Raw genomic sequence first — 24553 nt, forward strand, 5'->3', positions numbered from 1 at the left:
AGAGTCCACCCTGTGAGGCAGGAGCCAGGGAAGGACCTGCAACTGACAAAGTCCCAAGAGCCAAGGTCAGCTCCGCATAAAAAAACAGGAGCTGATCCAAGACCCTCGTAATCAGCAGCCAAGTCTCAGCCCCAAGAATCTGTTTCCGAGTAGGGAACTGAATAAGTCACAGCCACATTTGGTGCCAAGGAAGGGACGCCAAATGGCACAGAGGGAGCTGGCTCCGGGGGGGGGGGGTCGAAGTGCTGGACTCCGAAGCTCAGGTAGAAGTATGAGGAGGAGAGAGTGTAGGAGTTCTTGGAGAAGATACCTCAACTCCAGAAGGGAAAGGGGCTTGATAAGGGGCAGGGATACCTCTGGCCTCCAACAGCTGATCCATCAATCTCAAGACAAGTTTGGGTGCAAAGCCTTTCAGAGCTTTCCTGCCAACAGAGATGGGCGGCAGAGTCCTGAAAGGACAATGCCAGGAAGAACAAAGCTAAAAAAATACACCCTTCCATAATCCACACACCAAAAAAATAAGGGGGGGGGTGGAAGGAGGGAGTAGCTTCTGCAGCACTGATCATTTGAACATCTACTGTTACGGTTAATTTACTTACCCAACTCGACTACGTTCATCACAGTGATCACTTCTGCAGTATCCTTAGCTATATGGTTAGAGTACCCTTGGTTACTACATTTAGGAAGTGGAAGAAGAGTTCAGAAGCCCCTGCAAAATGTCCCTTGCTAAGCCTGTTCTAGAACTAGAGCAGGAATCAAGCTTATAATGCTTTGTAGATTTACATAAAGCAGACCAAGTTGCAGCTTCGAGAATACTTCTAGAATCCAACCCTTTCCAAAAAGCCACAGATGAAGTCAATGCCCTGACAGAATGGGCCTAGACCCTGCCTGGAAAAATTTTCTGGTGAATATAACAAATGGTAATCGCTTCAGACAACAATTTGAAATAGTCTGTATTTACACAGGCTGTCCCTTCTTTTTAAACTTCACAAAAAAAGAACACAGCCAAAGATTTGAAAGATTTACTTCTGTCACGATAGCACTAGAGTTGTCAATGCACATCCAAGGTATGGAGTATCCTCTCTCACTCACTTTTTTAAGATCAGTAAAGAAAAGGGAGGAATGGACGGGTTGGCATAAAGTAAACTTGGATACTACTTTCGGCATAAGAGAGAATTTAGTTCTCAAAGCAATGTGTGGAAAATTAGATACTTCTCTTGCAGAGGTCAGAGCAATCTCTAAAATTGTCTTCCATGACAAAAACCTCAAGTCAGCCAGATTAGCTGGCTCAAATGGAGCAAGTGTTATATTCTCCAACACAAAATTAAAATCCCAAGAAGAGGCGACTGGTTCTCATAGAGGCCTCTTAAGTAAAACCCCTTTCAAAAACCTTGAACCTTTGCACAAAAATGAAAGAGAACAAGGAAATATCAAAGAAGTAAGGGGAGGTAAGTACTTGGGCACAGAGAAAAAACAAAGAAAAGAGAACATAACACAGGAATAGACAAGGGAGACAGGTATGGCTGGGTATTTTTGTTGTCCAAAACAAGAAATGTATGAACAAAGATTCGGAAACTGCATGTAGTAATGAAGTAGTACGGAGTGAAATAAAGAAAGTGAACAAGGATTTTTTTCAAAGAAAATAATAACTTTAAAGTAAAACAAAACTGCAACTTGAACTGCTTAGCAAAGTACTGTATAAAGATCAGAAATAAACTGCAGACGTTAAGAGGCATGAAAGAACTCCAACTAAAAAAGGCAGAAATCATGTCACTTTAGAGCACCAGTAGTGCACAGCAATGTGAGCTGTTCTACATGCGCACTCGTCAACTAGAACTTCTGTACTGAGTGGGACCTGAACATAACCAAGTCCTCCTGTTAATATTAATAAGGTAATACACAACAGGTTTAAAAGCTCAATAGAGGCTAAAGTGTTACACTCTACAACTTACAAATAGAAATACTGTCAAGTACAGGCTACACCGATAAACATTTAAAGGCTGTTCAGTGCCAAGAACAGCACATACAGACATAATGAAAGGGTTACTGGGATCAAGTTTGTGACAAATGAGCAGACAGTAAGAGGATACCCTACAGAAAATTAGGATACATAATTTTCTTGACAAATAATGACAAAAACAAGCACTCTGAGTATTTAAATTAAACTCAAAGAACTGCAGCAACAAATAATTTCAGAGAGTTGAGGCAGAACTATTTAAAAACGCAAAACACACTGAAATTTTATAATTAACTAACTATATGCTTAAACCTTTTTTTGGCACATAATAGTACCAAAGCCTTATTTGTGGTTTCTGTGGAGTTCAATGGTTTCCTGCATACACAGCTTCACTCTTCAGCCAAATGTATGCAAAAGATTGAATATCAACCACAACAGCCAACATGCAAGTGATGAGAAGGTAAGAATGGAGGGAGAGAGATTAGCAGTTCATCTCAAAGTATCTAAAGGAATGGACGGCTTAAGAGGACAATTCCAGTATGATAAGGTAAGAGCAACTCTTCTTTGGTCAGCTGGATAAACGGCACATACCAAAATAAATTTAAGCTTCTTTTTAAAAAAGGCACTATAGAAATGAAAAAATGTCTTTACTCCGCACTACCAATCCTTTCCCCATGTCCTTCCCTGCTGACATTCTACAAGCAACACAGTGCACCCTTTCCATCATACCAAAAAGCCTAAAAGTGCAATGAACTTTGCTTTCCCAATATGATAGCTAATATGATAGTTTTAAGAACTAAATGCCATTTAATTTTCTGTGGCATTCAGATAGTGGAACTTAAAACAATTTTACAAAGACATCCAGTTATCTAGTTGATTAATCAGTAACCTAACTTGTCAAAAAGAGCGCTCTACAAAAACAAAGCAGTTCTGCCTGTACTTAGCCCCATAATCACTTAAGTCAGTCTATATATTCTGCCTACATCTGTTCACAGAAAAAAAAAAAAAAAAAAACACAGAGGAAGAGAGCAACAAAGAAATAAACAAACTCACTCTTGCTATATGGAAACCTGATCTGCAAATTCCACTTCAACTGTTCATGACAGACATGCACATCTGATACTACTATGTCCATCCATCCATTCACACCCCATTTTTGCACATGGTGTCAAGGTGTCACAACAGTGGCAATCATCTAGAGCCAAGGTTTACATAGCCGGATGACTAGCCCTGCCGCTGTGGTTCTTCCACACCATACTCACATGCACAGTCATACCCATGTCCAATTTAGTGTGTACAATCCACCTACTACATGTCTTTGGAATGTGGAAGGAAACCAAAGCACCCAGAGGAAACCCAAGCGAACACAGGGAGGACATGCAGACTCCACAAAGAAGGCAACTCAGCCGAGAATCGAACCGGGGAATCTCTTGCTGGGAGGTGACAACGCTATCATCTGTGCCAATGTGTCATCCCTGATGTGCTGGTATATTAACCCACACAGCAAAAGACAGTAGGCATATTAATCTAAAACACCAGTAATGCTTGTAGTAGATAATAGTTATAAAGCCGCCTTGTAAACATAAAAAATGTGATTTTAGGATAATGGGACAAATTGGATGACCGATACTGCTTTGACATTTTCTTACAAATTTCATGTCACACTCAGTGCTTTAATATTTGAATACAGCTAATTTCTAAACATTAAATGTGCAATATTTTAAATAAACAAGCATTACCAATTTATAATCAATGCTTTTTAAAGATAAACAAATTATATTAATGCATAAGACACACGTCCATTTTCATCAACAGAAGCACAGAACTGATGAAAACCTATTGTGCAATCATACATAATGTACATCTAATAGAAAACAAAAGCACAGCAATACATACATATGGAATACTACAGTGAAAGCTAGCAAAGAGAGTCATTTCTAGGAAATAAAAAAATAATAAAATCAACCTTTGCTAACTAGGCTGTTAACCTATCTGAGGTTAAGTGAGCTGAAGTAGGGGAATACTTTCAAAACACTTTAGCAGTCCAGGCTGAGAAAAAAAGTATAAAATAATGCAATTATGTGCCATATTAATGAACAATTTCAACTTTTATTCTCTGTCATTATGAGCTACTCTCATTAAACTTCAAGTAGGTTACTTCATCAGTATTTGAGGCATGCATTCAAGCATTTTTCACTTACCAGTGCTGGATTTTTTCTTGGCAGCCTGTGACCACCTGTCATTAAAACAGATAACTGCTCATGAAAAAGCAAGGCTATGCACACAGCTGCAATGTCAATGTATCAGAAAGTAGAACAGTAGAATTACAGATTTCATAGCATTTCAGTATACATTTTTATTAGTCAATGTAAGGGCATGTGAATGTTCATTTGTTTAAGCAACTCTCTTTATCATGGCACTCATATGCAGACAGATAACTCTGTAAGACATTAAAGCTTCCTAGTTCATATTCATGCCACATATATCTGAGCAATGAACAGCTGAAAAAAACATGATGACACACAAAGTAAGCATGTTAATGGTTTCTCTTCTGTATTTCAGTTAAAAATAAAAAAATTGCAACACATCATTTTACCACTTAGTTCATAACAAATAATTAAATGGCCCATCAAACATTTTTACCTTTACAAGGACGATTCTAAAAAGTACAACAAATAAATACTTAAATGCAGCTACTTGTGTAGATTAGAAATTGATAACTAAAGAAGTCTAACAAATGCCTAAAATGGCAGCACAAGGGCCGATTTCTGGAAATTATGTGTAAGGGCACCATGGAATATTCATATACATTAAGGAGAAAGGGGAAGAATGCAGTGACATTTCACAAGACAACAACGTCAGTTGTGTCACCTCTAACATTACTTTGTAGTCAACTACTGCATACCCAGTATATGCTAAGCATTATATAAAATGTTAAATTTATATTATCTTAAACAAATGCATCCGTTTCTGATTTCATTCTTCTTCTGTGGATAATGCAGAAGCCACAGGAATATCACAAGCCACTTCTCGATCTACTCACCCACTGACGTGAGGTTTGTCTGCAAGCAGATGAAAGGGAAAATAGATCAAGTCTTGTTGATAAATACTTATTTCAAATGCTACGATGGCTGATTTTTATCTGAAAAGTTTCAGACTCCTCTGCATACTATAAATTACAACTTGGCATGACAAATGTGCACTGTTTAAGAAATACAACAGCAAAAAAGTAGCACAGACACATTCTTTTAACAATTTTATCAGCGTAGGAGGACAACAGTGATAATTTACAAGTCCAGTAAGGCCATCTTAAGCAGTTTAACACTTCTATCAATACACTCTGCAGTCTCCATTTATCTTCTGCATTATAAGCATCATACAGCTTACAAACTACTGAATTACCAAACTCTAACAATGGTTTACCCCCTAAAGGAAAGTACAGTCATGTACACTTACCATAAAAGTAGATGTTTGGGTGTATTCACTGGTGCAGTCATTACATTTGGGTAATCTGCTGGCAGGTTGCCCTCAGTCGGCCTGAATAACAAAGACTTGGGTCCTGCGTCGGTTGCTGTCCCTTCTTCCATGCCGTCAGGTTATCAGGGGTATAAAACATGCAGCCGACGCTATTTTCATCAGTTTTACTTGCCCCAGATGTCAGGTGCCCCCTCAAATGGGGAGCAAAAAAATATATATATATATATACACACACATGCAATTTAGAACAAAAAAACATACCTCCAAATAAAAGCAAGTACAAGAAAAAGGCTTTTGAGCATAGTAACAGAAAGAAGAGGTATAAAAAGAAAAAAGTAGGGGGCTGGCGGGTGGGTAACCAGGACTGCAACAGTGAATACACTAACATCTACATTTATGGTAAGTGTACACAACTGTACTATGTTCTTCATGTTTCACTGTTGCAGTCATTACATTTGGGTAGAATCCCAAAGCTATGGTTGGGAGGATGGAATTATACAGCATTAGGAGCAGCTATAAGGCCCTGCAGGACAGCAGTGGCAAAGCCTGCTCTGGACTTAGAGAAGAGAGGTAAATGGTAATGCTTGGTGGACGTATGAACTGAGCTCCAGGTAGCAGCTTCTAGAATGCCTCTGGTAGGAACCCCTCTGAGAAAGGCTGCAGAAGTAGATGCAGCCCTGGTGGAATGGGATCTGATCCCCTTGGGGACAGGTTTACCATGATGCATGTAGCAGAAACGAATACAATTGCTTATCCATTTTGAAATTGTCTGCTTTGAGATGGCCTTTCCCTCTGCCCCTGCAGCAAATGCCACCAGTAGTTGCTCAGATTTTCTTAGAGATTTTGTCCTGTTCAAGTAGAATCTTAGTTGTCTGTGTACATCCAATGAATGTAGAATCCGCTCCCCCTTGTTCTGTGGATTTGGGAAAAAAGTTGGCAGATGAATGGTCTGATTAAGAGCCACACTGGATACCACTTTAGGCATAAGGGATAGATGGGTCCTGAGCGCTACCCTGTCCGGGTAGAAAATAATAAAAGGCTCCACTGCCATGAGAGCCTGTAGTTCTGAGATCCTTCTAGCTGAAATGACTGCTAAAAGAAAAGCTGTCTTCCAAGAGAGAAATGTTATGTCCGCAGTAGCAGCTGGCTCAAAAGGAGGCAGGGTGAGTTTTTCCAACACAAAATTGAGGTCCCATGCAGTAGTTGGTGCTCTCCTGGGAGGTCTTAAATTTTTGGCCCTTCTGAGATACTGCTTTAGCAGGGGATGAGAAAAGAGGGGAGGCTATGTGTTATAATGAGCTGAATATGGCAGAGGTGTGGATTTTTATGGAAGAGAAAGATAGGCCCTTGTGAAGCATCTCAGTTAAATATTGCAGAAATCTGAGGAATATTGGGCATTTCTGTGCTTAATCCTTGTGCCTGATTCCAGGCAACGAATCTTTTCCATTTATCAGCATAAGATTTTCTAGTGCTAGGCCTTCTAGCCTCCAAAATGACATCCATCACAGGTTTGCTGAGAGATGTAACTGGTGAAATTAGTTGATTAACCATGCTGCAAGATTCAGAGTTTGGAGCTGAGTGTGTAGAATTTGAAAGTTCTGCTGAGACAGTAGATAAGGTGTCTGAGGCAGGTACCACACCACAGAGGAAGGTGTGACATATTGCATAGGAGTGGGTACCAGTGTTGGCGAGGCCAGTCTGGAGCAATCAGAATAATTTTTGGTCTTTCCTGTCTGACTTTTAGTAATACCTTGGAGAGCAGAGGCAGAGGGGGAAAAGCATAGACCGATAGGTTTTTCCAGCTGAAGGATACAGCATCCACTTTCCAAGATTTTTTGTGATGGAGTCTTGTGCAGAATTTGTCCAACTGATGGATCTTTTTGCCTCACACCAAAACTATGTCTGGGCATCCCCCATCTGCATGTCAAAATGCTGAAGATTTGCGGATCCAGTTTCCATTCATGTGGGTCTGTAAGATTTCTGCTTAGCTTGTCTGTCAGAGTATTTTGCTTTCCTGGCAGGAATTGAGCTTGTAGATGTATTTGGTAAGACAAGGCTGTGTTCCACAAGGCCATGGTTAGTCTGCAAAGGGGGTAGGAATGGGTACCCCCCTGCTTGTTTATGTACCACATGACTGTGGTGTTGTCCGTCCTTATCAGTAGTTGCCCTGGATGAAGAAAGTCCTTGAAAGCTGTCAGAGCATTCTGTACAGCTAGCATCTCTTTCTGGTTGATATGCAGGTGCATTTGATTTGAGCTCCATTCGCCCTGAATGCATCTCCCTGCCAGATGCGCCCCCCCCCTCCCCAGCATAGTCTGATGCGCCTGTAGTCAGGGCTTGGGTGGCAGGGTGTGGAATGAATGACAGCCCCTTGTTTTGGTGACAGGCCTCTGCCCACTATAGGAACTCTTGCTGCAGGCAAGGAATGATAGGAATCATTGTTTCCAGGCTGTGACAATGTTGACTCCATAAGCTTTTTAGGTACCATTGAAGTTTCCTCACATGCAGTCTTGCATATGGAATTAGAAGAATGCAGGAAGCCATGAACCCCAAGGCCTGCAGAATTTGTCTTGCAGATAACTGGGGTTTTGTGGCCACTTGTTTGAAGTAAGTAATCAATTGGATTTGTCTGGCGTGAGGTAAGCCATCTGGGCAGTTGTATTCAAGCTTGCACCCAGGAATGTTAATTTTTTGAGAGGGTACCAGTTGAGATTTCTTTTCGTTTATGGTGTACCCTAGGCAAGTTAGAAGCCTTTTTACAAACGCCAGATGCTGTAGAAGAGTGTCCTTGTTTTCTGCCTGAATTAGGCAGTCGTCCAGATAAGGATAAATTTGAATGTTTCTTTGTCTGCAAAATGCAATTACTGGTGCCAGGCACTTTGTGATGACCCTGGGCACAGTAGATAAGCCAAAGGGCAGTGCAGAGAACTGGTAATGCAAATAGCCTGCTTTGAAGCAGAGGTATCTTCTTCAAGATTCCCTGAATGGGATAAGCAGGTAAGCTTCTTTTAAGTCTAGAGTTACCAACCAGGCATCCTTGCCTAGCATAGGCAGTAACTGTTGTAGAGTCAGCATCTTGAATTTTGGAATGTCCAGGAAAGTACTTAGAATAGAGTCCAAAATTGGGCGCCATGATTTGTCTTTTCTGGGTACCAGGAAAAGTCTTGAATAAAAACCTTGTCCTTTTTCCTTTTCTGGGACTGGTTGAATAGCCCCCATATCCCATGAGGGACATAACCTGTTTCTGGGTCTCTGCTCACTGATTTGGTGGCAGATCTGGCCATCCGTTTGGAATTGGCAACGTGTGGAAATGAAATCTGTATCCCTGGGATACTATATTTAAAACCCACTTGTCCTGGGTAATTAGATGCCAATATTGTGCATGAAGTGCTAGTTTTCCCCCCAAAGGGGCTGCCAAAAGATAAGGGCTTGGAAATGGCAGAGGAAAGTCATTGAGACTGTTTACCGTAGGGGGGTGCCTTGCTAGTTCCAGATTTGGAGGTGGAGGCACCCTATTGTTTTGTTCTGTAAGTTCCTTGTGACTGAAACCTGGAGCCTTTGGAGTGTCTGGGTTTGACCTGAGCGGCTCTGGTGGGTACTGGAAAGGACCAATTCTTAGTAGGCCAGTGCCTACTGAACCTGGGTGGCTGCACTTGTAGGAAATCTTTTACAGTTTGCATAGATTTAGCTTTGTCTGCCACCTTTTTCAAAACCTCTTCTGCCTTATTACCAAATAGACTGTCCTGTTGTAAAGGAGCAAGCATCCAACAATTTTGCTTTAACATGATCAGGCAGATTTTGCTCCTTGAGCCAAGCATGCCTTCTTATCACAGATCCAGTTACAGCGGCCCTGCAAGAGGCCTCCAAGGAATCAAAACCACATTGCAAAGTATGCTTTCCAACTTGTTCAGCTGAATGCAAAAAATCCTGTAAATCTTTATTTTCCACACAGTCAGAAATCAACATAATTTTCTGTTTAAGTAAGCCCATGACATGCTGCTGATATTTAAGCATTTGAAATTGACAGTTTAAAGCCCTGATTGCCAGGGTTGCAGATGTGTAAACCTTCTTACCCTATCCAGCGCCCTGGAGTCTCTATCAGAAGGGGTAGGATTTTTAGCAGTAGAAGCCTTAACACCCTTGGGACCCTGAGAAATAGTTTCAGGGTCAGCAGTAGGGTTTTCAAAAAGAAATTTGTGGGAGTCAGGAACCCTGTAATATCTGGCTGGCTTACTAGGAGCCGGAGGCAGGGAATCAGGAGCCATGCTGGATTCTGAGAAATCATCAACAATGTCTAGAACACGAGGTATAGCCAAAGGCCTATGCTGAGGAAGAAGGAAATCCCCAAGCCTCTTTTTGGATTCTGAAAAATGCTGACTCTCTCAATGAAAATGTTCCCTTAAGGTATGCAAAGTTTCTCCAAAAGAAAGATCCTCAGGAGGAGAAGGAGAAGGGATGGATTCTTCTGCATCAGAGTCCTCATCAGGTGGAATAGATAATTCCTTATCAGAAGAGGAATCAAAAGAAATGCAAACCTGATCTGAAGATTCATAATCAGTGTCTTGCCTAGGCCTCTTAGCAGGAGGGGGTTGGGAACCCCTGATCAAGGTAATTAAATCCTCAGCCATTTTGATCATTTATTTTTTAGGCATAGGGGCCTGAGCACGTGGCCCATGTGTCAGTGTTTTGAACATAGAAGTTGGTTCTGGTCTTGTTTTTGAGGATGGCGTCGGTTTTATATACAAATCTTTAGGTCTGAAAACACCCTCAGAAGCCAGTGCCTGCTCAGCGGCTCTGGACCCATCTAATGGAGAGACGCCCATGGATTCAATACTTGAAGTATCTCGCAGCATAACAGACTCCAAATGGGTCTCAGTAGAGGCCTGCGAATCAAAAGTAGCGGGTATAAGGGGCTGCGAAAGCGCCTCACTGAGTACAGACGAACCGGCGACTGGCTTAGGAGAAGCTTCGTCGTCGGTTTTGAACCTCGACGGTCTGTCTCTGTCTTTTTCTTTGCATTTTTTGTGAATTCCGGTAGTCGGATTGCTAACTGATGACATTTACGGATAGTTAAATCTTGAGCCAAAATATTTAGATGCAAAAATATACAGACGCTTAATAGTGCGTTGGTTAAATTTAGCACAAAACCGACAGCAAGGCATGTTGTGGTCAGGGCCTAGGCAAGGAATACAGTACAAATGAAAATCCTTATTAGGTATTTGCTTCCCACAAGTAATACAATTATTAACTTTTACTGACATCGGTAAGGAGTAAGAAAAAGTTTCCCCAATGGGGTACTTCGCTTTAGGTTAAAGACTTTGGTTTTGAAACTCGAAAACGAAAATTTCGGGAGTTGGCCGACCGGGCACTTGCGAACTGCTTTGGGCACCACGCGGCAAGAAAGACTGATGAAAATGGCGTCGGCTGCATGTTTTATACCCCTGACGACCTGACGTCATGGAAGAAGGGACAGCAACCGACGCAGGACCCAAGACTTTGTTATTCAGGCCGAATGAGGGCAACCTGCCAGCAGATTACCCAAATGTAATGACTGCAACAGTGAAACTTGAACATCAACCTGCAACTTAATTTACTGAAGCTATGATATAGGAATATTGCACAACCTGGAATGTACTTTTTCTATGCATTTATTTACAATTTGTAGCTTGGGGTAAAATATTTTATCCTTAAAAACCATCACGTATTGCTATTCCATCTATAATTAGAACCATAACTAGAGTAAGGCAAAAGTCGCAAGCTGTTAAAGGGTACAATTGGCAAAAGCTGATGGTGTGTAAGTGCAATACTGGTATTCTTTTATGAAATACAGGCAAAATACTGAGTAGCCGCTAATAGAGTTCTTCCAAAATTGATTTTTTTGCCTACATTTAATCTGATATCGCACCACAAGTTTAAAAGCATCATTTATATAAATACCACCTCAGAGAGTATGCCCCTCCCATCGATGAGTCCCATCCCAAACAGTGATTCAATGTGTCAAATACAAATTTATACTTTGGGCTGAAAAAGTGATAGCTTTAGAATTCATGCTGCCAACATCTGAAAATTGGTCCAAACTTTATGAAGTGCAATTTTGTTATCCCTGCTATGTTAATGCCAACTTTGGTCCTAATTGCATACAACTTGTTTTCCAAAAGCCTCTCTCCATTCTTGATGGGAGCACTTAAGAAGTAAAATTTGATTGTAACTGGCAATGCTGTGTTACAGCGTTTAATGCAGGAAGGGGCGAGGAGGTCTACTAGTAAAGGGGCTATGGCTTGTTTTTATGATTTTGTTGCACTTAAAATCAAAGCTGTGAACAACTGACAATTTTGTAGAATTTAATGTTAGTCACAAAAGGTCAAGCTCATTTACTTCTGCCTTATTAACCAATGCCTTAAAGGAAGAAATTCTGAACAAAATGCATAAAACAAACAAACTGTAGTTTACATTTAAAACAAAAAGACTGTTAACACCATAAAATGCATTCTTCAGCTCGGGAAAATTAACCAGTCATGATTCCATATCAACTTTTTCATTCAGTTTCCTTTTTATAATTAACTAGTATGCTGATCAAGAAAATGGGATGGACAATTTATTTTAAGGTGTTTATCAAACAGGCTAGCTCCACTACATAGAGGAAAAGCCATGGCTACAACCTAGGGTAACTAGAGATCTATTAGCAGCATGAATGTTTGCTGGAGAATGCAAGCAAGAATGGGTGTAGGGTAACTAGAGATCTGTTAGCAGCATGAATGTTTGCTGGAGAATGCAAGCAAGAATGGGTGTGCCTATTCTTGAGGAGGGTGGTAAACTGAATCAAACTAATGCAGTGATCCCTTGAAAAAGGGCAGAGATACAAGGATGGCCCTAAGCTAAGCATTCAGCCAGCAAGCCATATATCTGGTGAAGCTTTATCGCAGGTGTGGGAAAATGCACCTGCATGGGGGGGGGGGGCATACTCCAAGATGCCGGCAGGGGCACAAACCACCCCTACCCCTGCTACCTGTATAACAGCTCCTCTGAGCAGATCTTATCCCCCAAGCTGGAATAGTATGAGGGAATGAAATGGCTCTAACTGAATGTAGGAGGCTTGACAGTTACCAAAACATTAGGGTAAAAAGCATACAGAGAAGTAAAAATGGAATAAAACAAACTATCCTTTCCAAAAAGAGACTCTTCACTGCTCTTCCACTTATATACAACTATTTATTTATTAATTACTTATATTTGTTTACCAGGGTAGTGCACTGATCTCAATGGACCAGTTGCAGGCACAGCCTATGTGAACAGGTTCACGTAAAAATGGACAAAACACATTAACAGATACAAGGATATGGTATAAAACATATATATATTTACAGATGCCAAAACATACTACAAGATTTAGTCCAATAAGCAATTTACAGAGTCAAAACATGGACGGAAAAATGAAATTATGCTTATCAGTGCTTTTTCGATAAGACATAGCCATAATGACTGAAATGGCTTATGCTACAGGGATAGCAGCATATCATTATATGGAGAAATATGAAGACATTAGAAAAAGCAAGTGGGAATAGCTGCAAGAAGCGATATCACAGGGAAAAGACAGAGAAATTGAGAAAGAGGCATGCAGTGGGAAGAGAAGTAGAAATGAGAGAAGTGTGAGAAATCCAAAGAGGAGGAGAGGAAAGATGAATGACAAACTAAGTGAGAAGATGAGAGAAGAAAGGATGAAATAGGGATGAACAGGTGTTAGAGAGCTTCAGGGCTCATTAAACGTGAGTAAAGTGAGTGCAGCTGCATTTTGGGTGAAGAGGTGTTCCTTGAATTGTTGTCTAAAGTCCGATTACATCTAGACGTCTGAGAGTGGAATGAAATCCCATAGTTTAGGTACTAGGATGGAGAATGCATGGTCAGTGCAATGACATTTAGTTCTCAGAGTTAGTAGAGTGGGTTGAGATTGAGAGACACCCATGAGATTATATGCTGGGGGTTTGATGAAAATGAGAGGTGGGAAGATGTCCCAGGAGAAAGGGCTTTGTAAATTAGTGATCTTAGTAGGAGGCTGGCTCTCAAATATACTGCAAGCCATTTAACTTGGGCAAGAGTTAGGCAGTGGTGTTCATTAATGGGGAAGTTAGTAATGAACCAGCAGATTTTATTGCAGATGGTTTCCAGGTCGTGGCTGTTTTCTTTGAGGCTACAGCTATTACAGGTAGTCCATATTTGACATGAGGTAAGAATATTCCTTTGCCTATGGCAGCTTTGGCTGACTTGGACAAAAGAGGTTACAGTTTGTTCGTCCAAAGCATTAGTGTGTTGATCTTTTTGCATGTGTTTTGAACACATAGTACAAAGCTAGGAGATTGGTCTAGCCAAATGTCAAGGTATTTGAAGGATGTGGTAGTTTCTACGGTGGTATTGTCAACATCTTAAACATAAGGAAGATGAGTGAGTGCTTTGGATATTTTTTGGTTGGTTCCAAATAGCATTGTTTTTGTTTTTGAGGGATTGAGTAAAAGTTTCTGGCCCATTAGCCATTGGGGGAGGGTTTGGGGGTCATCTTAGAGCTGAGTTTGTACAACAGAGTGGGGTTTGCTTGACCTGCAGATAACCATGCTATCTGCATAAAGAATTAGAGGCAAGTGAGAGTGATCAGATGAAAGTTTGTTGATAAATATGGAAAACAGCAGATGGGATAAAGTGGAACCCTGTGGGACCCCTTTCATAATGGCAGTTGGTTCAGAGTTGCTGGCACCCAATTTCACCATGAAGGATCTACTAATGAGGAAATAGTACAGTTTTGTACCTACCATAAATGTAGATGTTCGAGGATCCACATTGCTGCAGTCCTAACCATTGGGTAGTCCGCTGTCCCAGTCGGCCCGAATACCAAAGTATATGGCTGACGTCGGTCAAGGCGCATTAGTCTGACGTCAGGACGTCAGGGTACTAATGCGCATGACCGACGTCATATCCTCAGTCTTTTCTTGCCCCAGATGTCAGAAGACCCTAAAAGACAAGGCCAAAACCAAAAACACCAAACACTCCTGCACCAAAAATATGTACAATATATACAAAATTACAAGAGTATAACCTCACCCACACAACCACCCCTAAACACAGAGGGAAGGAGGGAGGGTAATTGGACTGCAGCAATGTGGATCCTCGAACATCTACATTTATGGTAGGTACAAAACTGTACTATGTTCTTCATTCCACATTGCTGCAGTCCTAACCATTGGGTAGAATCCCAAAGCAGAGGTAAGGGAGGCTGGCAAATCATAAAGAAGCAGGAGCTGTCAACATGCCTTGCAAAATAGCTGTGGCAAAACCAGCCCTAGATTTAGAGTGGAGAGGAAGGTGGTAATGCTTAGAGAAAGTATGCACTGAACTCCAAGTAGCTGCCTCCAAAATATCCTTAGTTGCCACCCCCCTCAGAAATGCTGTTGAAGTGGCAGTAGCCCTAGTGGAATGAGGCCTAATCCCAGCTGGAATCTCCTTGCCATGATGGGAATAACAAAATGCAATGCAAAACCCAATCCACTTAGAAATAGTTTGTTTTGACACAGGCTTGCCCTGAGAACTCAAAGCAAAAGAAACAAACAACTGCTGAGACTGCCTAAAATCCTTGGTCCTGCTTAAATAATAACGCAACTGCCTGTGTACATCTAAAGTGTGCAAAATCTTTTCCCCTTATTTTGGGGATCTGCATAGAAAGTAGGCAAATGAATAGTTTGGTTTAAAGCCACACTAGAAACCACCTTAGGCATAAAAGAAGGATTAGTACGTAATGATACCCTATCCTTATGGAAAATCAAAAAAGGCTCTACCGCCATAAGGGCCTGCAATTCAGAAACCCTTCTTGCAGAAGTAATGGCCAACAAAAAAGCAGTCTTCCATGACAAGTATTTCAAAAGGTTGTAGAGTAAGTTTCTCCAACACAAAATTGAGATCCCAAGCAGGAGTAGGAGCTCTACGTGGGGGTCTTATATTCTTTGCCCCTCTAAGAAATTGCTTGAACAAAGGATGCGAAAACAATGGTGGGTCACAATCATAGTGAGCTGAAATTGCTGCAGCATGAATCTTAATGGAAGAGAAAGACAAACCTTTGTCCAATAACTCAGTAAGATATTGAAGAGCCACACTCAAATTAGGCTCAGAAATCTCCAAATTCTTTGCTGCACTCCAAAATAAAAATCTCTTCCATTTTTCATGCGTACACTTTCCTTGTACTAGGTCTTCTGGCTTCCATAATCACATTTAAAACTTGTTGAGGAAGTTGAGACCTGCTGTGTTTCAAAACAGAATATGCCAGGCTGTTAGATGAAGAGAGTGAAGCTTGACATTGAGCAGGTGACCGTCCCTCTGAGACAACAGGTGTGGAATCAAAGGTAAAGGCCATGGAGGCTTCCTTACCAGACTCCTCAGTAATGGGTACCAGTGTTGCCGAGGCCAATCTGGAGCTATTAAAATCATCCTTGGCTTGTCTTGTCTGACCTTTAGGAGCACCTTTGGGAGAAGAGGCAGAGGTGGAAAGGCATACACATGAAGATTTTTCCAACCGAAAGAAAGAGCATCCACTTTCCAAGCTGTGTGATGAAACCTCTTTGCGCAAAACTTTGGCAGCTGGTGGTTTAGTGGAGAAGCGAACAGATCTATGTCTGGAGTTCCCCATGACACTGTCAATTTCCGAAATACATGAAGATCCAGTTTCCACTCGTGGGGATCCATGATTTGTCTGCTTAACACATCTGCTAAGGAGTTCTGTGCTCCCGGCAGAAACCTTGCCTGAAGAGTTAGTTGCAAGCTGAGCGCAGTCTCCCATAAAATCATTGCTTGCCTGCACAACGGGTAAGAATGTGTTCCCCCTTGTTTGTTGATGTACCACATGACAGTTGTGTTGTCTGTTAGAATCAACACCTGCCCTGGAAGAAGTAACTCCTTGAAAGCCATTAATGCAAACTGGACTGCTAACATCTCCTTCATGTTGATATGTAGATGCTGTAGTCTGGTAGGCCACTTGTCTTGTATCCACTTTCCATTTAGATGAGCTCCCCAAGCAATGTCTGAGGCATCTGTCGTTAGAATCTGACTCGCCTCTGGCCGGGTCACAGAGAGTCCCTTGTTTAGGTGACATTCCTGAGCCCACCACAAAAATTCCTGTTGAATGCAAGGTATTATTTGAATGACAGTGTCCAAATCCTGGCAGTGCTGTGTCCATACATTTTCGAGATACCATTGCAGCTTCCTCATATGCAGTTTGGCATTGGGAAGCACCAGAATACAAGATGCCATGAACCCTAAGGCTTGAAGGACTGTCCTTGCAGTCAGCCCGGACTGAAGAGATAGTTGATGGAAGTAAATGGAAAGATTCTTTTGTTTGTCCGGGGTTAAAAAGGCCATCTGGGCTGCTGTATTCAGTCTCACACCCAGAAAGCACATGTCTTGAGAGGGTACTAGACTGGACTTTATTTCGCTCACAGAATACCCTAGGCATCTTAGCACTGCTATCACATATTCCAAATGCTGTAAAAGGTCTTCCTTTTCTTGAGCCAGAATCAGGCAGTCGCCCAAGTAAGGATAGATTTGAATTCCTTTTAGCCTGAAGTAAGCTATCACTGGAGCCAGAACCTTTGTGAATACTCTGGGCAGTAGATAAGCCAAAGGGCAATGCAGAGAACTGATAATGGGAATTTCCAGCTCGAAAACGCAGATACTTCCTGCAACTTAGTCTGATAGGCACATGAAGGTAAGCCTCCTTGAGATCTAAAGTTACCATCCAGTGATCTTTGCCCAGCAGAGGTAAAAGCTGTTGTAACGTCAACATTTTGAACTTGGGAATGTCCAGATAAGTGTTGAGGATAGATAAATCCAAAATTGGTCTCCATGTGTTCCCCTTCTTTGGTACTAGGAACAGGCGAGAATAAAATCCTAGGCCCCTTTCTGGCACAGGAACTGGCTGAATGGCCCCTATTTGGAGTAACAGAGAAATTTGCTTGTGAGCCTCTTTTCTTTGTAGAGGAGGAATGTCTGGCATGCCTTTGAAAGGAGGCAAGGTATGGAAATAAAACCTGTAACCGTGGTGAATGATATCCAAAACCCATCTGTCTTGGGTAATTAAATCCCAATTTTCTTTGAAAAGAGCCAACCTTCCTCCCAAAGGTGCTGCCAGACGAGAACGTTCTGGCAGCTGAAAAGGCAGGTCATTGGGTCTGTTTACGAAAGGACTGACCCCTGCCCTCACCAGAAGTCTGAGCAGGTGAACTCCTGTTCTAGGCCTAAAAGAACCTTGAGCTCTGCCCCTACCACGCCTAGACCTACCCCTAGACTGGGAATCATAAGCAGGATATGTCCATCCCTTAGTAGGCCAATTTCTACTAAACTCGGAGGCTGCACCTGCAAAAATCTTTAACAGTTTGCATAGACTTAGCCTTGTCCTCCATTTTCTTTAAAACTGCTTCCACAGGCGAACCAAACAACACGTCAGACTGTAAAGGAGCATCCAAAATCCTTGTCTTAACATGCTCAGCTAAATTCTGATTCCTCAACCAGGCGTGCCTACGAAGAACAGAACCAGTGGCAGCCACCCTCGAGGAGGCCTGCACAGCATCAAAACCACATTGCAAGGAATGCTTACCCACCTGTTCAGACACATGAACTAAATCCTGCAACTCTTTACACTCAATACCTTCCGCCAGAGCATCCACCTTAGACTTCAATTGTGAAAGGAGATAATTTTGATATTTTAACATGTGAAACTGGCAATTCAATGCCCTCATGGCTAAAGTGGAAGAAGTATACACTTTCTTTCCCCATCTATCCAAAGCCCTTGCCTCTTTATCAGGAGGAACAGGATTTTTAACAACAGAAGCCTTAACACCTTTAGGCCCCTGAGAGACAGTTTCCGGGTCTGCCCTAGGACTCTTAAAAAGATATTTATGAGCTTCAGGCACCCTATAGTACCTATCCGGTTTAACTGGGGCAGGAGGCAAAGAATCAGGGTTCAGGGAAGCCTCTGCAAAAACATCTTCCACCACATTCAGAACAGGAGGTATAGCTAAAGGCCTATGCTGGGGTAAATACAAGAATTCCCTAAGCCTCTTCCTGGAATCAGAGAAATCTTGACCTTCCCATTTAAAATGCTCCCTCATGGAATGAAGAGTCTCTGAAAATGAAAAATCCTCAGGAGGAGAAGCTGAAGGAGTAGAATCATCCACATCAGAATCAGAATAAGGAGGATACTCCTGCAAGTCTTCAGCCGAAGACTCAGAAGCCTCCGAACACTGCTCAAAACTCTCAAACTCAGGTTCCACCCTAGGCCTCTTATCAGGAGGGGGCATAGAACCTCTAATCATAGTTATCAAATCCTCTGCCATTTTAAGCATATGTTTCTTAGGCAAAGATCCTGAATAGCTAGGAGAAACCCCCACTGAAGTTAAACCTGGCCTGCCTCTCAAAGAAGCCTTGGAAACAGAAGGGGAGGCTCTAACCACCTTAGGAAGAGAGGGAAGAACAGCCACCTGAGAAGCCCCTTCAGCCTGGCCTACCTCCTGAGAGGACACATCCTGTAACAGTAAAGTCTCTCCCTGAGACTCCAAAGAAACTCCTGGCAGAACCTCCGGCTCCACTGAGCCTTCTAAAGAACCGACGTCCGGGACTGTCGGTTCTGCCCCTCTAGGCTTTGCCGCTTTGTCCTTGCGCTTTTTGGACGAAGCGGGCGTCGGAGCATCCGACGGCATTTTATAATTACAACGCTTCCCAAAAACTAACCTGGCACAGTCTAACCTTCTCTTAATAGTGCGTTTGTTAAATCTAGCACAAGAGCGGCATCCAACAACGTCGTGCTCAGGCCCTAAACAAGGTATACACAAAGTATGGTAATCCCTATGAGGTATCTGTTTCCCACAAGAAATACAGTTATTCACTTTTTCTGACATCCGGTTAAATACTGAGGCAAGAAAAAACCAAAATATTCCCCAACGGGTACTTAGCCAACTTTGATTCGGTCTGAAACTCCGACTTCAGAAAATTTCAGAACGCCAACCTGCACTCGCAAAACTGCTTCTGCATCGGACCATGCGGCAAAAAAGACTGAGGATATGACGTCGGTCATGCGCATTAGTACCCTGACGTCCTGACGTCAGACTAATGCGCCTTGACCGACGTCAGCCATATACTTTGGTATTCGGGCCGACTGGGACAGCGGACTACCCAATGGTTAGGACTGCAGCAATGTGGAATGAAGAACATCTACAAACCACATTATTGCATGATCACTAATGCCTATTTCAGTTAAGCTGTCATATAGTAAGTTATGATCAATTATATCAAAGGCTTTTTTGAAGTCAATAAAGATGGGTCCCCTTTCATGCTGCCTTTGTCCATACTGGACAGGATGTCATCTGCGAAGGAGCAGAAAGCGGTTATGGTGCTGCATCCTGACCAGAATCCATGTTGCTTCATGGACAGAAAATAGCATTGGTGAAAATAAGCAGCAGTTTGGTTGTAGATAATTTTTTCTAGCATTTTACCTAAAGTGGGAAGTACTAAGATAGGATGGTATTTGAAAGCAGTGGTTGACTTGGGTACAGTTTTGGAACAGTGTGACTGCTGGTTTTTTTCATATCCAAGGCATAATCTTATTAGTTAAGCAGGGGTTGTATATGTGACAGAGAGAGCGGGAGATGACGTCCTTACAAAGGTGAATGTACCAAGGCTGAGCCTAGGGGAGTATTCATTTGTATTTGGTCCATTTAGGTTTCTGTTTCTCTGCTTCCATCTTTCTGAAGTGGAATAGTAGAACGTAAAGAGGGGGGGTGGCAGGCTGGTGAACTCATTGAGGAAATCAGTGCACGACTTTGTTGTGGTTTTAGAGGGGTTCACAGGAGTGCCGTGGAGTTGTTTTGTTTTTTTCCACCAGTTAACAGATTGGTTTCTCTCCGGAATCTTTTGGGTTTGGCTAAAACTGTGATTTGCTTGTTTTGGTAGTGGTTGTTTGTGTGTCTGCAAATGGACTGCTTGGCTAGGTTGTGTACAGAGATATGTCTGGCATAGGAATCTGTGGGCATCCTCACTAGCTACCCTAAGCATTTCAACTAAGGGGCATCATCACTAGCTACCCAAACCATTTCAACTAAGTCCTCTCAACCCAGAGCAGCAGCAACTCAAATCCACAAACCTTTTAGACTGATGAGCTATTCAGCCTATCTCACAGGGTGAGCTGAGAAACTCTTTGAAGTAACATCATTTCTGCTACCTACTGTTTGCAATCTCACTCTTTCTGTAACCACCTTAACCTCAAGACCATAAGTCAAGATAGGGACAAATACTGACTGTAAAATGACAGTCTTTACTTCATCACCAAAATCCAGTATAATGCCTGTAGTACTGTCACTGCTCCCCTCTTCTACTGGCTAGTCTCACTATTTCTTCTATCCTCTCTTATGAACAAGAGCCAGAGATGCATGGCAGCTGGTCTCCCTTCACTTGCAGAGAGCAAACCACTCTTTGTTGAGAGAACAATGACCTCTGACTTGTAGGTACTGGTTTTCATCTCTACAACTCATCATCAGCAGTGAACTACTTTTATGTATGCTGGGATCACAATCACCTGAGGTTAACAGAACATAAGAATCTGCAAAGATGCAACCTCATGTCTCCACAATAATTTCCACACTCTGCAAACACCTTCATTTCTTGTCAGTAAGATTCATCAATAGAACCGGATAAAGGACATACCTTGAATTAAGCCCAACATCCTCTTACAGAATAGATTGGAATTAATGACAGGAATACAGACACAAGGCTTGCTCAAATACACAAACTGAAAGGCACATAATAATCCAGAGAACACTACTGTAGCCAAAAGAAAAACATTTGACACCACTTAAACATTAAGAACCAAATACAGTAGTGGTGTAACAAGGGATGGAAAACAACGAATCCAAGATGTTTTACCACCACAAAAATTTGTGGTTCAGAAATTCAAGTTTAGCTCTTTCTTCCATTAATATATAGCTAGACATCTTTCATTCCTTCATACAACACTGCTTTATTTGGTTCTTAACATTACTATAAGATCTTACACAAAAAATGCAGTACACCTTGTTCAAGTCCAGAAAAGAGATACTGGCCAAATTCTATGGTCCATCCAATGTCTGTCTACACTTCACAGCAAGGACTGCACTGCTCCACCTGAATCAGCCCAACCAACAGGATGTCTCCTTTCAGGGACACCATGGCATATGGTTTCCCAAGAAGGCCAGACTGTGATCAGTCCAAAAACAGAATACTCCATCCTATCCTAGTCCCTCCTTACATTCCCTAAGCCTTCTGATCTCTTTATATATCACTACACTAGTCTTCTCTTAATATGTTCAGCAACATTATACAACCTTCAGTCAGCCCTCCACTCCACTCAGTGAGCATAACACTGTACACCCTTCAGTCAGCGCTCTTCACATCTTAAAAATTCTCAATAATACACATGTATAACAACGCAACTTCAACTCTGTATCCAAATTTATTTGTAAGCCTTTTGTTGTAGCCTATTCCAACAATGCTTGTTCAGCACTGTATCCAATTTGAATGTTTACAAGCTTTTCATAGTGAATGACTATTACAAATCTGTCTACTGTCTCCAAGGATGGAGCTTCAAACTGGTCCACTTGATAGTTTAAGAAGCCACAATATCATTCTGCCATTTTTAATAAATTAAAATAAATTAAAAGGATGCAGCGGTTACATCTCCAACTTCGGCATAATACTGAAAAGCGTTGCTATCCACAACACCTCAGCAATATCAAATATCTTTGGTACTTCCAGCCCAAAGTCACTCCCACATTATCATGTTAGAACCAGTTAACTGCTGCAAGAACATCTACAGAATTGAATTAAATCCCATGTCTTGATTTTGGCACTACCTCCTCAGAAAAAGCACATGATCTCCAGATTCAGGAGTTCCTCAAAGTGTTCCTTCCACTTCCTAACAATGCCTCTAGTACCAGTCATTGTTAGCACTTCTCCACCTGCTGAGAACAGCTTGAGCAGTGTCCTAATCAACACTATTAACACAATGAATGACATGATGCAACAACCACTTTCAGGCTATCTAAAAGTGCCCAACTCCTCTAACAACTAAGCTTTCATTTGCCATGCCTCACTATACCAAAGTAAGAAAATCTGAGAAAGTCAGGTCTTATCTATGGTGTCTTTCACATGGAGTCTATAAGCATTCCCCCATAAACCCTGTTTTTTTAGCCAGGTGTTAAAATTTTCCCACATCCCAAAGGCTTCCTGTTGCTGAAATAGTGATCTTCTAAACTAACATGTAGACATAGGTGCTGTGCACGTGCACAGACATTCCGAGATTAACTAATATTAGATGGGGTGCTATTAATCTGTCCTGCACCCACTATCATCATCATCAACCCCCTTTTTCCCCATTTTCTTCATAAAGTTGGGTGTCATGTCAATTGTCACCACCTCTCTCAATTCAATGCCACTCTTATTTTCTTTGTATGAAAGAAGACAAGCAACAGGCATGACTGTCAATCTGTATCTTTGCTGAACATCATTTTTTCTCTTCCCTTCCTCCCGTCTCTCTGAAATCTTCTTCAAGGAATTGTCTTCTGCTTTCCAGCACATAGGCCTGAACCTCTATAATCTGTTCTCTTTGACCTTTATTGCAATTAGAGCTACTTCAGCTTTTGCTCTAATCTCACCATCCCTTTGTCTATTGCACCGTGTGCATCCCACCATACATCCCAGGCACTTCATCACCTCTTGCTTCCTCAACTACTCTGCCTTCACTGCCCAGGTTTCTGTGCCATGCAGTAGTGCTGGTCACACCACTGTTTTGTGCACCTTACTTTCCAGCTTCTTTGGCATTCTTCTGTCATACACTACACTGTACCAGGTGGCTGCAGCCCCTATGACTCTAGCTTTGACCTCTTACATTAAGCAGTTAATTTTAAATGAACGAGTTGATGAAAAAATACATCACATTTCATTACCAAACACTAACCTTTAATATGTCAGCCCAACATATTTTTAAAGATGAAAGATGTGCATTTAGTTGCACCTCTGTGTAAATACCATCATATTCTAAAAAGTAAAACAATCTTTTCAATGGAATCCCAGTTGTCCCCAATTACTTCAGCAATCAAAGCTCATCTTCAAAATTCAAGACCCCCCCTGCATCTACAAACTATATAAGACAACTTTAATTAAGAACTACTTTATTCCTAAATAAAACAAATAATTTGTTAAGGCCCAAGGAGAAAGACTTGGTCAAAATATTCAAAATATTCAAATAAGGGCCAAAGCTTAAAGAAATTATTCTAAAATGCAGCTATGACAACTCAGTGCAATAGCCTGTTTATTCAAGTGTCAGACTAAATAGCCGAAGAAAAAGAAAGTCTAAAGCTTTACAATATTCTTCTCCAGGAAAAAAAAAAAACATAAGAATGCTTTTTTAATCTCTGCTTCACAATCCTCCCATGGATGCATGTCATCTATTTACATATTCATAATCATTTACATTATTTATAAGAAACAGTTAATTGAATTTTCAAAACTATATTCATCAGCAACAATGCCAACTATTTAAAAGATAGCACAAATTCTGCTGATACTTTTTAATAAGCAGCGTTCATTAATCAGCATGTCATGTGCATAGCTATGATAAAGAATGTGCGTGGGTGATGCAAAGATTAAAGACAATTCAGACTCCCTCAAAAACAAAGTGACATTCAATTACTTTAATATTTTCTTCTTAGGGCACTAGGAAAAGTTATTTGCAGCAGTATTTCTTGCCACTAACCAGACGCATTCAAGCATCAACAGTCCAAGCTCAAAGCTGTCCAGCAGCTCTGAAATGTACATAATGCAGCCACTAAAAACTATGAATTTACTGTGGAAAAACAAAAGATATATACTTCAAAGAACAGAACAGTACTTCGGTGGTTAGCTCAGAGGGCTAAACCTCTAAGCTGTTAATGATCAGCTTCCCACGCTCAGGCCACGGGGTTTGATTTTTTTCAACCTTCATATGAATACTGTGCAATTCTGACAATGTCATTTTACCAGTCATTCTTCCATGGTCCCCCCTGAAAGGGGACAACTAGTCCA

At 41.5% G+C, this 24553-nt stretch overlaps 1 protein-coding gene across 2 annotated transcripts in view; it reads right to left on the reverse strand.

The window, feature by feature from the left end:
- URI1 (URI1 prefoldin like chaperone) overlaps nucleotides 1–24553 on the reverse strand; it is an 844005-nt gene that overhangs the window by 459922 nt on the left and 359530 nt on the right. Inside the window, exon 2 of one of the 2 annotated variants that reach the window (XM_044067309.1) lies at nucleotides 4159–4193. The exons of the other annotated variant lie outside the window; for it this stretch is intronic. Coding sequence (XP_043923244.1) covers nucleotides 4159–4193 — 35 coding nt within the window. The remainder of the gene's footprint in view (nucleotides 1–4158; nucleotides 4194–24553) is intronic. 2 annotated transcript variants of the gene reach the window in all.

This window comes from Protopterus annectens, chromosome 3.part1 (assembly GCF_019279795.1).
Source record: "Protopterus annectens isolate FY-2018-M chromosome 3.part1, PAN1.0, whole genome shotgun sequence".
NCBI lineage: Eukaryota > Metazoa > Chordata > Ceratodontiformes > Protopteridae > Protopterus > Protopterus annectens.